The 14134-nt window shown below is 43.9% G+C and overlaps 1 protein-coding gene across 1 annotated transcript in view; it reads right to left on the bottom strand.

Annotated features, from left to right (window-relative positions):
* MARCHF5 (membrane associated ring-CH-type finger 5) overlaps positions 1–14134 on the bottom strand; it is a 50846-nt gene that overhangs the window by 18130 nt on the left and 18582 nt on the right. Inside the window, exon 2 of the mRNA XM_040361802.1 lies at positions 8132–8334. Within this exon, the coding sequence (XP_040217736.1) occupies positions 8132–8334 (203 nt within the window). The remainder of the gene's footprint in view (positions 1–8131; positions 8335–14134) is intronic.

The following is a 14134-nucleotide window of genomic DNA, read 5'->3' on the forward strand; positions in this document are numbered from 1 at the left end:
TGTCTGTAGTACATGTTCAAACCTTAAGGCACTTTCACACTGCCGGACCGTTCAGGTCCGCCTGTCAGTTTTTTTGGCGGACCTGTTCTCTATGGAGCGTCGCATGTCAGCGGTGACATGTCCGCTGACATCTAATCCGATAAAAATCAGACGGATGGCGATAAGTCGCCATCCATCCATGGCAGATTGGGTGAGATCTGATGAAAATGGAAATGCTGTCCGTTTTCGTCCTATCTCTCCATAGGAGACAGCGGCGCTCGACAAGCCCCTCCCTGCTCAGTGAGCAGAGAGGGACCTGTCATCTGCCAGCTCAGCGGAGATCAATGGAGAGATCACCCGCTGAGCTGGCAGACCGCTGTAAGCGGATCTGCCCCGTGTTGAAGGGGTCTAAAAAGGAGAAGTCCAGGCTGGGCTTCTCCTCTGGGTCACAGGAGTGAAATTCGCTGTGACCCGTTTTCAGCGGAGAGCGGTCTGAGGTCCACTCTCTGCTGACGTCACTGCCATCAGACGAGGCAAAGCGTCATCACAACTTCCAAGTCTGGGTCCACCAGCTGTCTTGATTGATGGCAGTCTCAGCGAGCCACTCCCCACCCCTCTGACAGTCAGCATCGCTCTGCTCGGGGAGGAGTGAGAACCGAGCCATCAGCGGTGTTCAGTGGCTCGATTCTCAGTGCAAAGACGCCAGGGGACAGATGCAGCACAAACCAAGCCATGAAGTCCAAAATATTGTCTGTAGACCTCCAACACAGGATTGTATCAAGACACAGATCTGGGGAAAGGTACAGAAAACAATCCTTGCATTAAAGGTCCCAATGAGCACAGTTGTCTCCATCATTTGTAAATTAAAGAAGTTTGGAACCACCAGGACTCTTCCCAGAGCAGGCCGCCCAGGCCAAACTGAGTGATCGGGGGAGAAGGGCCTTAGTCGGGGAGGTGACCAAGAACCCAATGGTCACTCTGACAGAGCTGGAGAAGCTTCCAGAAGAACAATCATCTCTGCAGCACTCCACCAATCAGGTATCATTGACCAGATGGAAGCAACTTCTTAGAAAAAGACAACAAGCCGCCTAGAGTTTGCCAAAAGGCACCTGAAGCACTCAGATCATGAGAAACAAAATACTCTGGTCTGATAAGACAAAGATTAAACTCCTTGGTCTGAATGGCAAGCATCATGTCTGGAGAAAAACAGGCAGCGCTCATTCCCAGGCCAATAACATCCCTACAGTAAAGCATTGTGGTGGCAGCATCACGCTGAGGGAATGTTTGTTTTTCAGTGGCAGGAACAGGGAGACTAGTCAGGATCGGGTGAAAGATGAATGCAGCAATTTACAGAGACATCCTTGATAAAAACCTGCTCCAGGAGCGCTCTGGGCCTCAGACTGGGGTGAAGGTTCATCTTCCAATAGAAAAAAACAACTGTCACTGCCCCTACCTATGACTGGTCTTCACAGCAAGGAGCACTGGAAAAGGAGAACGTATGTCAAAAAACGCACAGAATATTCAAGCTCGACTTACCAACCAATCAGCAACCAACCTAATTCACCTGTCTAACAGTGCGTTAAAAACCGGGGTTTAGTTGCACGCATGTGCAAATACATGCGTAAGCTGCATGCCCTGTCAAGGCTCCCTGTGTACTGCAGTCCTAACTCTAAAATTTAAAGTCTCCTCAGTGGAAGCACATGTATGCTGATGTATAGATGAAGGGCAGATGATTGGAGGGAGCCCAACCCTCCTTAAAAGGAGCAGGAGCACACTAAACCCCCACAAAACACAAAACTCTTAAAATGACTGGGTTTACACCACTTGTGCTGCGTTAGGCATGTGTTGGCGTATGTATTGATGCACTTGAAGTGCGTTGACATTGTGTTACATTGATCCTTCCGGGTCTTGTGACAATGTTAATAGGCCACAATGAGGTCACTCCCACGCATTCACACGCGAGCCACATCACCGCGGCACAGAGCCGATCGGGGGTGTAAATGTCAACCGAGCATGCGCGACTCAGTGAACATGACAGCTGACAGGCAGACGGATGCATTTATGGCAGAACCAATAGGGTCTCTTCGGTCATAAATACCCTTCCTGTCAGCCATTTGAACAACCAACAAGTTTACTTCCTCTTTAAACTGACCACTATAGCACAATACTTGCCAATTCCAGCCCTGAAGAACCAAACTGAGAACTAACCACTTCCCGACCGCCTTACGACTATATACGGCGGCACTTTAAAGATGGATATCTCGGTAACGGCAGCAGCTGCTGCCACAACCGAGATATCCATCTTTAGTGTGAGTGGTCCTGTAATAGATAACGGTGGTCTCGGGGGCGGATTCGCCGCAAGGTCACCGTTATCGGCGGCGGGAGGGGCTTCAGCCTGCTGTGTGGGGATACGAGTGAGGGCAAGATGGCCCCCACCCGTGCCCATAGCATTGCTGGGCGGAAGTGATGTCAAAACGTCAGTCCCGTCCAGCGTTTTAAAAGAGACATTTTTTTTGTTATAATTTTTTCAAATGACAAGAGTTACATTTTTTTTTTTTGCATTCAAGTCTAAATATGAGATCTGAGGTCTTTTTGACCCCAGATCTCATATTTAAGAGGACCTGTCATGCTTTTTTCCAGTGTAAAAAAATAATAAAATAAATATAAATAAGAAGGAAAAAGGAAAAAAAAATTTAAAGCGCCCTGTCCCGACGAGCTCGCGCGCAGAAGCGAGCGCATACGTGAGTAGCATCCGCATATGAAAACAGTATTCAAACCACACAAGTGAGGTATCGCCGCGATCGCGAGAGCAATAATTATTGCCCTAGACCTCCTCTGTAGCTCAAAAAATGCAACCTATAGAATTTTTTAAACGTCTCCTATCGAGATTTTTAAGGGTAAAAGTAATATAATTTTACTCGGCGTAACATTATCTTTCGCAATATATAAAAAAAGTGGGCCAAATTTATTGCCGTCTTATTTTTGAATTAAAAAAAGTGAATTTTTTCCAAAAAAAAGTGCGCTTGTAAGACCGCTGTGCAAATATGGTGTGACAAAAAGTATTGCAATGGTCGCCATTTTATTCTCTAGGGTGTTAGAAAAAAATATATATAGAATGTTTGGGGGTTTTAAGTAATTTTCTAGCAAAAAAAAACTGTTTTAGTCTTGTAAACACCAAATCTGAAAAACACCCAAAGTAGAGAAGTGGTTAAAAAAAGATCTGCTCTACGGTCTTGGTTTTGCGGTTTGCGGACTGCTTTCAAATCAGCACTAGTAGAAAGTGAGGTTAGTGCGGTCAAAGGTTTTTCAGGGTAGTAGACCTTTTACTGCAAATCATATCCAACATTGTAAGGAAATGTTGGAATACTCTTTTTTAGCAGAAGAAAAATAAAACTGCTATGAAATGTAGCCATATCAGCCCAGGCTAGAAGCAGCATCTGCACAGAGTCACTTGGAGGCAGCACTATCCTGCCACCTCTGTCACTGCAGGCGGCTCTGCCTTATGTACAGCTCTGCAAGATCAACAGCTGTGACATTCCCTGAAGCAGCAGCCATTATCTGCATCCTTGACGTGGATACAATCGATTAACATGATCTAACTGCGGCAGGCTGCCAATTCCTTACACTTTAGCCATTGTAGAAAGACGGTTATATATTTGAGAAGTGCCTGCAATGTACAGGATACATCAATAAAATGACTGCATTAAGCAGATCAGTAAGTAGCAGAATGAGAAGAGATGAGGGTGAAATGTCAGGTAATATCGCCGTTATTTATGAAGCATCATCCCTCTGCATTCATGCCAGCTGCTGTTCTGTCCAGAATAAATTCCCAGCCAATTCTCTGAAGCTACCTAAAAAGAGTTTTCAGAGCACTCTGCAGTCATGAAAATGTCAGTAGGTTCTGTAGCTGTAAATAAAAACCCGATTTTCTTTTCAATTTTTTTTTTTATCAGATACTTTTTTTCATTTTTTTCTAAGTGTTCAAATGAGCGAAAGAACAAAGATCTAATTTTCCTGTTTTAAATATCAATAAAAAATTACGGTAATCAAAAATGTATTGCATAATAATAAAAAAAAAAAGTACAGGTTCAGAGAATACGCAAAAATTGTGTGCCAAGACAAAATATCTTTTTTTTCTAGTGTTGGATAGCATTGGGAAGTATTGGAACTCGTGTCAAATTTTTCTGGCCAAAAAAAGGTGCAGAGCCTGAAAACGCATAACCACAGCCCATGTGCAGACTGACGTCATCGCCGATCTGAGCCAAATGTTGCTAAGAGGACACCCGGAAGGCGCTGTACAAGCCAGGCTGCTTGTGCTCCAGCTCCCTGAACTCCAGCGGTTCCCTTCACATCTACCCAGCAGCTTCCTGGCCAAACTCTGTACACTCCAACCGCTTGTCTGCCGATCTCTGCCACTGATGACAACACCTCTTTGGATGAGATGCAGATCCCTCTTACTATACGCAAATGTATTATTTTACTTATACTTGTATGCCTTTTTGCACAGTTTGCACTCAGATGGAGGTACCCCTCTTTTCTTTCAGTCTGTCATATTTTTATTGCTGTCTGGGGCTCTGTTAGCGAGATTTCTCCTCACTTCCTGTCCTGCTGACAGAGTTCTACTGCACAGGAAGCAAGGGAAAATATGCAACAGGTACACAGAAAGTAATGGAAATCTAATGGGGGTTCCAGCAGATTTAAGTGCATAATCCTTTTGAGTGTTTACTTGTCAATAATTGGTAGGGATGCACCGAAATGGAAATTTCAGAACCGAAACCGAAAAAATAAATTTAGTCCGAAACCGAAAATGACGTTTTTGTTTTTCCCCTATTTCATTTTTTTTTCAATAATTGATGGTTACAGTGGCTGCGTTTGATAGCACAGTGGCTGCGTTTGATGGGCACAGTGGCGACGTTTGTTGGCACAGTGGCTGCGTTTGATGGGCACAGTGGCTGCGTTTGATGGGCACAGTGGCTGCGTTTGATGGGCACAGTGAGGCTGCAATTAATGTTTTTTTGTTGGTAGTCAGATAAGGCAAGCATGGCTCAATAACACACAAACGTTGCTTGCCTTATCTGACTACCAAAACAAATATCAATTGCAGCCTCACTGTGCTACTGTGAAAAAATGGCAGATAATTTTGTTTTATCACCTCAGTTAGTTAACCACTTGCCTCCGACCCCCCCCCCCCACCTGGAACTAGCCATTTTATAAAATGGAGCACAGTTACTCCGAACAGGTTTTGTTTTGTACATAACTTAGTAGTGCTTACTTTAGTGGAGGACACTGCTAGGTTCCTCCTAGGCAGGCAGTGTGATGTGATGACATCAATTGCCTCAGTCTCAGCCTGATGCTCCGACGACACAGCTCCCTGCGCGCTCCGACTCCTCCCGGCCTCTGGCCGTGACCTCACGCCGCTGGACTAAACCAAGAGACTCCCCCATAGGGGGAGTCCAAACAGCAGGAATAGGAGCTAGGAGGACAAGATGGAGCGCGATCAGCAGTCGGCACACAGTTTGTACAGTGCCACTGCTCGCGCTATGTGCAGGTCTGGCGGCCAGCGTGTGGGTCTGCATATATTATGAACATTGCCTCCCCCCCCCCTCTATTAAAAAATTGTATCACCCAGCTTTATTATCGGCATTTTAACTTTATTTCGGCAGGGACCCAGAAATGCTATTTTCGGCCGATATGTATCGGCCACCGATAATCGGTGCATCCCTAATAATTGGTAATATGCTATTAGTGCTGCGTGAACAATTACTATAAAGTCACATTACACTATATATAATAGTAACAAACTATTATACATTGTTTATTCAACAAGAACGTTCCTAGAATGATTGTGTTTAAACAATGGAAAATATTTGTTTCTGGCTTCCAGCTGAGTAAAGGTTTAACCATTATAACCCTTTTCAAGACCAATCCACCTCTTTTTTACCATCTTACACCTATAATTAGGGTGTGCCAAGCTGTCCTGTCACCATTCCCAAACCACCTGGGGTTCTTTCTACCTGCTGATTCCTGTCACTTTGCCAGTTTTACATGTCTCCGTCCACACAGGCACATCATTCATTGACAGATCTGTGAATAAACTAAAAGTTCCCTGTGCCACCACAGCAGAAGGACTTATTGTTGATGGAACACAAGTATGGGGATTACTGCATTTGTACTCCATTGACACTTCTTCCAACTCTATAACCAGAAGTCCATACCTCTGTACTGTACAGAGATAGAGCAATAGTCTGCAGTAGCCTATGCGTTCCATCCAGAACCCCTGTACAGGATCACTGTAGCAATGCTTTGCAAATTTTTTTTAAAGATATTTTTATTAGGTTTAAGACAAACCAAAAAAAAAAAAATATATATATATATTACCAGACAACCTAGTCATAAATGTTAGGCAATACACTCAATAGAAATTCTTTGCAAGTTTATATGCAAAAAAACAAAAACAAATGCACGTTTCTTTCCTTCAAAATGTGGATGCATTTATGTTTTTTTGCAAAAAATGTGTACTTAGCCTTTAGTTTAAGGAGAAGTTCAACTTTTGAAATGCGTTAAATGCTCCACCTGTATTTAAGGTGGAAAATGTAATATGTTCCAGAAGTTGCTACCCCTCTCCACCCCCCTTGTGACCATAAGCCGAGGATCTTCTACCTGCGCCCGCAGTCACTATTTGAAAATAACTCGACCTTGCAGGGCTCCACTCGCATGGCTGCATCCTTCAGTCACAATTTCTGGTTCGTGCACAAACTACAACTACCGTCATCCACTGCGGCTGGTGGCTTGTAGTTCTCAATAGACTGCGAGGTTGCGGATGAGTGGCCTCAAAGTTCATTCACAAGCCCTGCAGCTTGTAAACACTGGAATGGAGGTATGGCATTGCACCAGTGATCCACCGCTTACTGGTTTTCCCAAAAGTACCAAAAGACAAAGTACAACTTTAGACATCCTCTGCAATCGGAATAACATTTTTGGGGTGACATACTCCCTAAAGTTTAACTACAGTAAAACCTTGGTTTGCGAGCATAATAGTTCCAGAAACAGGCTTGTAATCCAAAGCACTTGTATAGCAAAGCATATTTTTTACAGGGTATAAAAGAGAAGAGAGGCACCTCTAAGTGTAGCAATAAGTTGCCAAATGTTGTACCTTCATTAAATGTAACCGTATTGCTACACTTGGAGGTTCCTCTTGTTTTTTATACTCGGTTGTGACATGACGCTACTCTTATATCAAGACATCGCTTGTATATCAAGTCAAAATGTATTAAAATATTTTTCTTGTCTTGCAAAACGCTCTCAAACCAAGTTACTCTCAAACCAAGGTTTTACTGTACTTCTAAAGGAATGCAACTTTCCACATTAGAAGACTGAAATTGCATCAGCTGATTATACTAAACACAGATCCTCCTATTCAGGAATCAGTATTCCAAAGATAGGGAAAACGTACAACTTTTTTTTAAGAACAGAAATAGGCAAGCCTGCTACAAAGTTAGAATCCTTACAATGTGCATTCATTACCCAGATGGGATTGTTTTTACTCAACAAAAGTTAATCTGGTACACACTACATTTTTTTTTTTTTTTTTTTTACGTGCAACCTCCAGTCGGGAGCAAATGTACTAACCAACCATGCAACATTAGTCCAGCGATCTCCCCCGCTGAGCTGTCGTGTTCTGACAGAGGGACGGCACCCCCGCCAGAACATTCCGATTAGTGCTCTCTGCCATTGGCTGATGCTGTCAGACAGACCGACATTCACGCGGGCAGATTGTCGGCCAGTATTTTTTGTACCGGCAAAGGTCTCCCGACATTCAGCCCGTGTATATGGGGCTTTACATTTTAAGTTAGTAGGCTCTACAACACCACCATCTGCTTGCTTCAATGGTAAACGTGGACTATTCAAATGTAGAATTTTACAGATCTTATCTAAATACATTTTTAATTTAAGTTCTAATTTGTGTTATTGTACATAAATATGTTAAATAGTACAAATACTTTTTAATTACAATGTTGTTGCCCCTCCCCCTCACCACTTTTCATGTTCTCCTGTGGGGTACAATGAGAGGAGAATATTGCGGAGGGGGTGCAACAATCATATAATATGTAAAGCTTCATTCTAATTTCACACTGATATATTAGACACTTACCGAGGTTTGGGAACTCTATCAAATATTCAGCGTTGCACTGTGGACATGCCACTCGAGCTGTACTGTTTCCCCTTTGCTTCTCATCTACCCATCTTTGGAGACAAGACTGATGGACCCATTTGGTGGAGCCTCTGCAGCGGCATGGTCTCACCCATTCTGCTGTCCGGTCATCTTCATCTGTTGCAAAACACACCCAGCAACTCCTGCAGATGTAAATACACATTGGTAAGCAAATATTTTTTAGCACATTTTCAAATCATAATCTAATGAGGAACATGCCATTTACTAGATGGCCACTGAAATGTGTAATCATCAGTGAAATAGTTCAGTATTTAAACAGCCAGGAATTTTGCAGCACAGCGCTGCAATGCCTTTGGATATCTCAGATCAATGCCTTAAAGTGGTTCTAAAGGCTGAAAGTGTTTTTTACCTTCATGCATTCTCTATGCCTGAAGGTACAACCTGAGCTCCCTCCGATCCAACCATGTTCACAAGAGCCTCAGCTGTCCTGGGACTCTCCCTCCTCATTGGCTGAGACAGCAGTGAGCCTTGGAAGAGAGACGGGGGGGGGGGGGGGGGCACAGAGATGTGGCTCTGTCTTATGGATGCATAAAGCAGCAGCTCTGGAGCGAGTATGTAGCAGCACCCCCAAGGCAAGCGGCTTGCTCTGGGGGGGGGGGGGGGGACTGCTGAAGGAGCTAAAAGCACCGGCGCGCCGAAAAAAAAAGAAGATCGGAGCTGCACAACCACTGCACAGAGAGGGCAAGTATAACAGGTTTGTTATTTAAATACAAAAAAAAAAAAAATGAATGAAGCTTTAATACCACTTTAACACATGAACTGTCCAGCAAGCACAAGATCTTAAAAAAGCCAATCGACTTCTGTACAACCACCCTGTAGGATTTACCACACCTCAGCAGAGCTGCAGGCTATAGTCTCCCCACTGTACAATAGCTCAGCGGGGAGGATTACCCCATCCACATGGAGTGTGTGAATGGGAAAATTGTGTTAGTTTCTTTAATTCTCTAATCTTTGGGCCATCCATCTCGATCTCGCTGCAGGAGCTGTGTTGGCCATGTAAGGTGGACAGAAACAGGACAAATCCGGAAGTGATGGGTCCTGAACCATCAAGACCTCGAGTACTCCTTTTCCCAGACTTTAAGCAACGTTTGAATGTACCATTGTCAAGTGTGAGATAGACAATTTTAAAAGAGAATCGCGGGAATAAAAAAAATAAAAATAAACGTACATACTTACCTACCTACCTACCTAGCTAGGTGGATATCCCCTGCCGCTTCTACACCAAGAACTAAGCGATCAAAGACCGACGATCGCTCACTTTTCAGGGATTCCTGCACAGCCTGGTCAGGCTTTGTAACTCCAGCCGACAGCGGAGTTTAGCCTGCTGTTGGCTGACTCCGAGTCACAGAACCTCTGCGGGCAATAACAAGCACTTCTGACGCTCAATTTTTTTACCATACCACCAGGTGTTAATCTCTTAATTTCCAAGTTGAACTGATCAAAGCCATTACAGATACCACAATCTCTCTTACGCCTGCATGTTGCCTACTCCACATTGCGGACTGCTCCATGCAACATTATAAAAAATCATTGACGAGACATCTGCTGAACGCAGCGAAAGTTTTGATTCCCAGGCACTGGAAAGCAAAGGATATTCCGTCCATTCCAGAATGGTTTAGTTCCATAGAGAATATCTACCAATTGGAGGAAACTGTAGCAATTGCCAGGGAATCGTCGGAAAAATTTAATCAGACGTGGTCACCCTGGGTGGCGTTCAGGTATTCTGATCAATACCTACAACTCGATATGGGATGAGATTGCTGCTGTGGCTTTGACCATTTCCTCCACACTCCTTTTTGGTATGTAGAGACCTTAGAAGGTTCGTTCACTACAGTGTCTTTGTCCCCCCCCCCCCCCCCCCCCGTTTGTGTTTTTTTTATTTTTTTTTATTTTATTTCTCTTTTCCCTTTTTTTTTTTTTTTTTTTTCTTTAGTATTAGCTAGTAGCGGGTAAATCATGGATAGTGATGTTTTCCCTTGCTTTCTTTGGATATAAGATATACAAATTGCTTATAGTCAGAGTATGTATTGACATGTTTTGATTATGTGTTACTGTGTGGTACTTGGGTACCTTGGCTGTATTTTGTACTCTGATTCTTTCTCTTTTCTTTAATAAAAAACAATTAATTTTTTAATTTCCAAGTTACTGGAAGGGATATAAATCTTTCAAAAAAAATCAGCTGTATATGGCTGCCTTTCCCAGACCCAAGTGAAAGGCATGGAATCCCCCTGTAGCTAGCTTGCAAACCTTAAGCAAAACAACGTGTGACAAAAGTTACACTTTGGTAGAGATAGTGACTTTTTCTAGAGTTGAAATTAAGTTACTGAGAATTGCCCATGGCTTATCAACTTCAATGCTTGGCTGCTGAAATTTTTAATTGGCATTGGTAGTTTTTACAGCGATTAAACCTCTCCCTGCAGGAGTTTAACTGAAGAAGTGATAAACATCCAATATGTAATTTAGAATTCTCGCTCTCGTCTTAAAATGCACAATTGACTTGGCCTGATCATCACAGGCTGGAACCGCTGAATCAGCAACAAAATGACTACTGCTCCGTACTTCAGAAAATGTAGAAGCTGCATAATTTAGTTATAGAAAAGAGAAAGGATGAACCTTAAAGCAGTTGTCCAGTTATCTATTCAAAAAGTTAAAAGTCAGCAGCTACAAAAACTGCAGAAGCGACTTTTAATAAAAAGGACACTCGCCTGCGCCAGGATCCAGCGATGTTCTCACACGGCCAGTTTCTTCACCGCGCTTCGGACTTTTGGGTGAATTTGTGTCTCAAGGCCTTCTGCAATAGGCTCAAGTCCTGGCAACTGCAGGAAAGTCCAGTTATTGGAGGACTGCCATCCAATGAACATTTGCTCAGCCCTCAAAGCCCAGCTCTCAAACATGCCCCCCTACCAATAAGCCAAATAAAACACAACCACAAAAATCACAAATAAATGTAAATTAGATTCCTCCAGCAGACGACAAAAAAATGAAATAGCACCATTATGAGAACAGTACAGTAACGCTAGATCAGCAGATATGTGTAGTCATAAAAAAAAAAAATGAAATCTGCACACAAATGTGCTCAATAAACTTTACAATTTCTCAAATGAATATTAAAGCGGTTCTAAAGGCTCAAGGTTTGTTTTTCTATGCATGAAGTCAACAAAAACCTTCCTTGGAAAGCAGCCCCCCAAATACTTACCCGAGCCCCATCACGAGGGCTTATCCCTCCTCATTGGCTGAGAAAGCAATCAAAGCCAGTGAGACAATGAGAAGAGAGGGGCGGGGCCAAGCGGCTCCATGTCTGAATGGATATACAGAGCAGCAGCTCTGCCCCCAGAGAAAGTAGCTTGCTGCGGTGGCACACGGCATGAGGATGGAGCCAGGAGTGCAGGCAGGAAACAAAACGATTGTAAAGGCTTGTTTCTGTTTTGTTTTTAAATAACAAACATGTTATACTTGCATCCTCTGTGCAGTTGGTTTTGCATGGATCCTCCTCTTCTCGGGTCCCTCTTTGCTGCTCCTAGTCCCTCCCTCCTTTAAAAGGACCCCCCCCAGCCAGCAACTTGCTACAGGGGTCAGACAAACCAGCGCTCCGTGTATTCATTCAGACATGGAGCCCCGACCTGGCCCCACCCCCTCTATCCCCTGCTGGGCTGACTGACAGCCGCGGGAGCCAATAGCGCCACTGTTCTGTCTTAGCCAGCCAATCAGGAGGAGTTTACTGGATGGCTGAAAGGACCATGGACACCGCCGGAGAGAGAATGAGCTCAGGTAGATAATTGGGGGGTGCTGCTAAAGCTGCATCAAGGTTCGAAAAAAATGCAGACACAGTGTGTGTCACCTGAAATTACTTTTCAAATCAATATTTGTTTCTATGGAATTTTTTTTTGGAGGTTCACACATCTGCTCAAGCTTTCAGTACCTCCAATCTGCCGTTCTCAGCAGGCAAACATTTTGGCACATAACCGTAATGTCCAAGCTTGCCCATCAACCTTTTCCATCTGCCACAAATTCCTATGGACCAGAAAGGCAGCTAATCATTAAAAACTATTGAAGGGTAAAAGAGAATCGATAAGTGCCAATGCTACCAAGAAATGTTGGACTTTTGCCCATCAAAACAGCTCAGAATTAAAGCAGAGTTCAAGGCAAAAATGGATATTATATTTTATTACCTTTTTTGTAAATTTTATTCAAGACTTCCGACCCACGGGGAGGTACGTCACTTGGGCAGTGCCCTCCTTCACCCCATCGCCTTCTGGGACCTGTGTGTGTCCCAGAAGACGGGACCATTCAGAAAGTGCTGCGCAAGGCTTTACTTCCCGTTTACCTTAGTAAGAATGCTGGCGCCAGCACCCGGAGAGGATGGACAAGTCAGCTTCGCGTGCAGACATCGCGGGCTCCCCGGACAGCCAAGTGTCCTTATAGTAAAAGTCAGCAGCTTCAGTACATGTAGATGCCGACTTTGATTTATTTATTTTCACCCAGGCTGGTGGTTGTAAACCTCAGAAATAAAATATGAGCAAAGCATATGCCTCTATAGTGTGTATTTGTCTCAATTAAGAGCACCAAGTGTCATTTCTGTCTGCTGCCTCATTCCTCTACAAAAGAAAAAAAAAACAGGTCAGTTACCTGTGGTGTGCGGTGGTTTTGCACTGAGCAGCCCCGGTCCTCTTCTTCCCATGTCCCCCTTGACTCCTGTATTCCTCCCCCATGACCAGTGCCCCCCCCCCCCCCATAGCAAGCAGCTTGCACAGACAGACCTGCGGCTCAAACCCGTCCCTGCTCTCTTCTCATTGGCCGATTGACAGCAGTGATAGCCAATGGTATCCGCTGCGGTCTCAGTCAATGAGGAAAGGGAGTCCCCGAGGCCCTCATGCACATTATTGGTTTGAGAGGGAGCTCAGGCAAGGATTTGAGGGACAGAACACAGGTTTTTTACCTTGATGTAAAGAATACATGAAGGTAAAAAAAATCTTCAGCCTTTACGCTTAAAGCGGGGGTTCACCCAAAAAAAAAAAAAATGTTAATATTACATTTAGCATACTAAGCATAGTAAGGGCATTTACTTTCGACAGGTATTTTTTTTTTTTCTCCGTACATACCTTTATATTCTGATTTGGTCCAGGGCTTCCGGGTTCCGATGACTGCGGGACTGGGCGTTCCTGTCCCCTGTCGCACAACGCGCGTCACCAGATTTCCGAAAATAGCCGAGCTGCGAGTCGGCACTATACGGCACCTGCGCCCGCCGTGTAGAGCTGACTGCGCAGGCGCCGTATAGTGCCGACTCGCAGCTCGGCTATTTCCCGGAAATCTGGTGACGCGCGTTGTGCGACAGGGGACCTGTTTCACAAGCCGTCAATCATCGAACCGAAGGATAGGAACGCCCAGTCCCAGAGTCATCAGAACGCGGAAGCCCTGGACCAAATCAGAATATAAAGGTGTGTACGGAGAAAAAGAAGACCTGCCGAAAGTAAATGTCCTTAGTATGCTTAGTCTAATGTTACAAATTAGTTTTTAGGGTGAACCTCCACTTTAAATTTCTGTTACCTTGAGTATATTTTAAGCAAAGTCAGGCTTGCTTTTAAAAAAAAAAATGATCTCACCAACTCAAAATCCAAGGTTGTCCTTTTAAACTTCTCTGAAACAAGCTAGAACCACATGATAACCCTTTTATATAATTAAAGCTTGAGCAAGCAATGAATAATGAATTGAAATTCCCTTACTTTCTCTCATCGGCCTCATCTCTTTCTATTGTTGCACGGTGAGCTAAATAAAAACGGTTTCAACACAAGGATCTTGGTTCTTGCCAGATTTTCCATTTTCCTGCACTGAATAAAACATGACCTTGGTCCTAGGACTGAATCAGGTCAGCGCTCAAATAACAACCTGAATGAGAAAAGTCTGGCTTGTGCAAACAGCAGCGCT

Source organism: Rana temporaria, chromosome 8, assembly GCF_905171775.1.
Source record: "Rana temporaria chromosome 8, aRanTem1.1, whole genome shotgun sequence".
Taxonomy (NCBI): domain Eukaryota; kingdom Metazoa; phylum Chordata; class Amphibia; order Anura; family Ranidae; genus Rana; species Rana temporaria.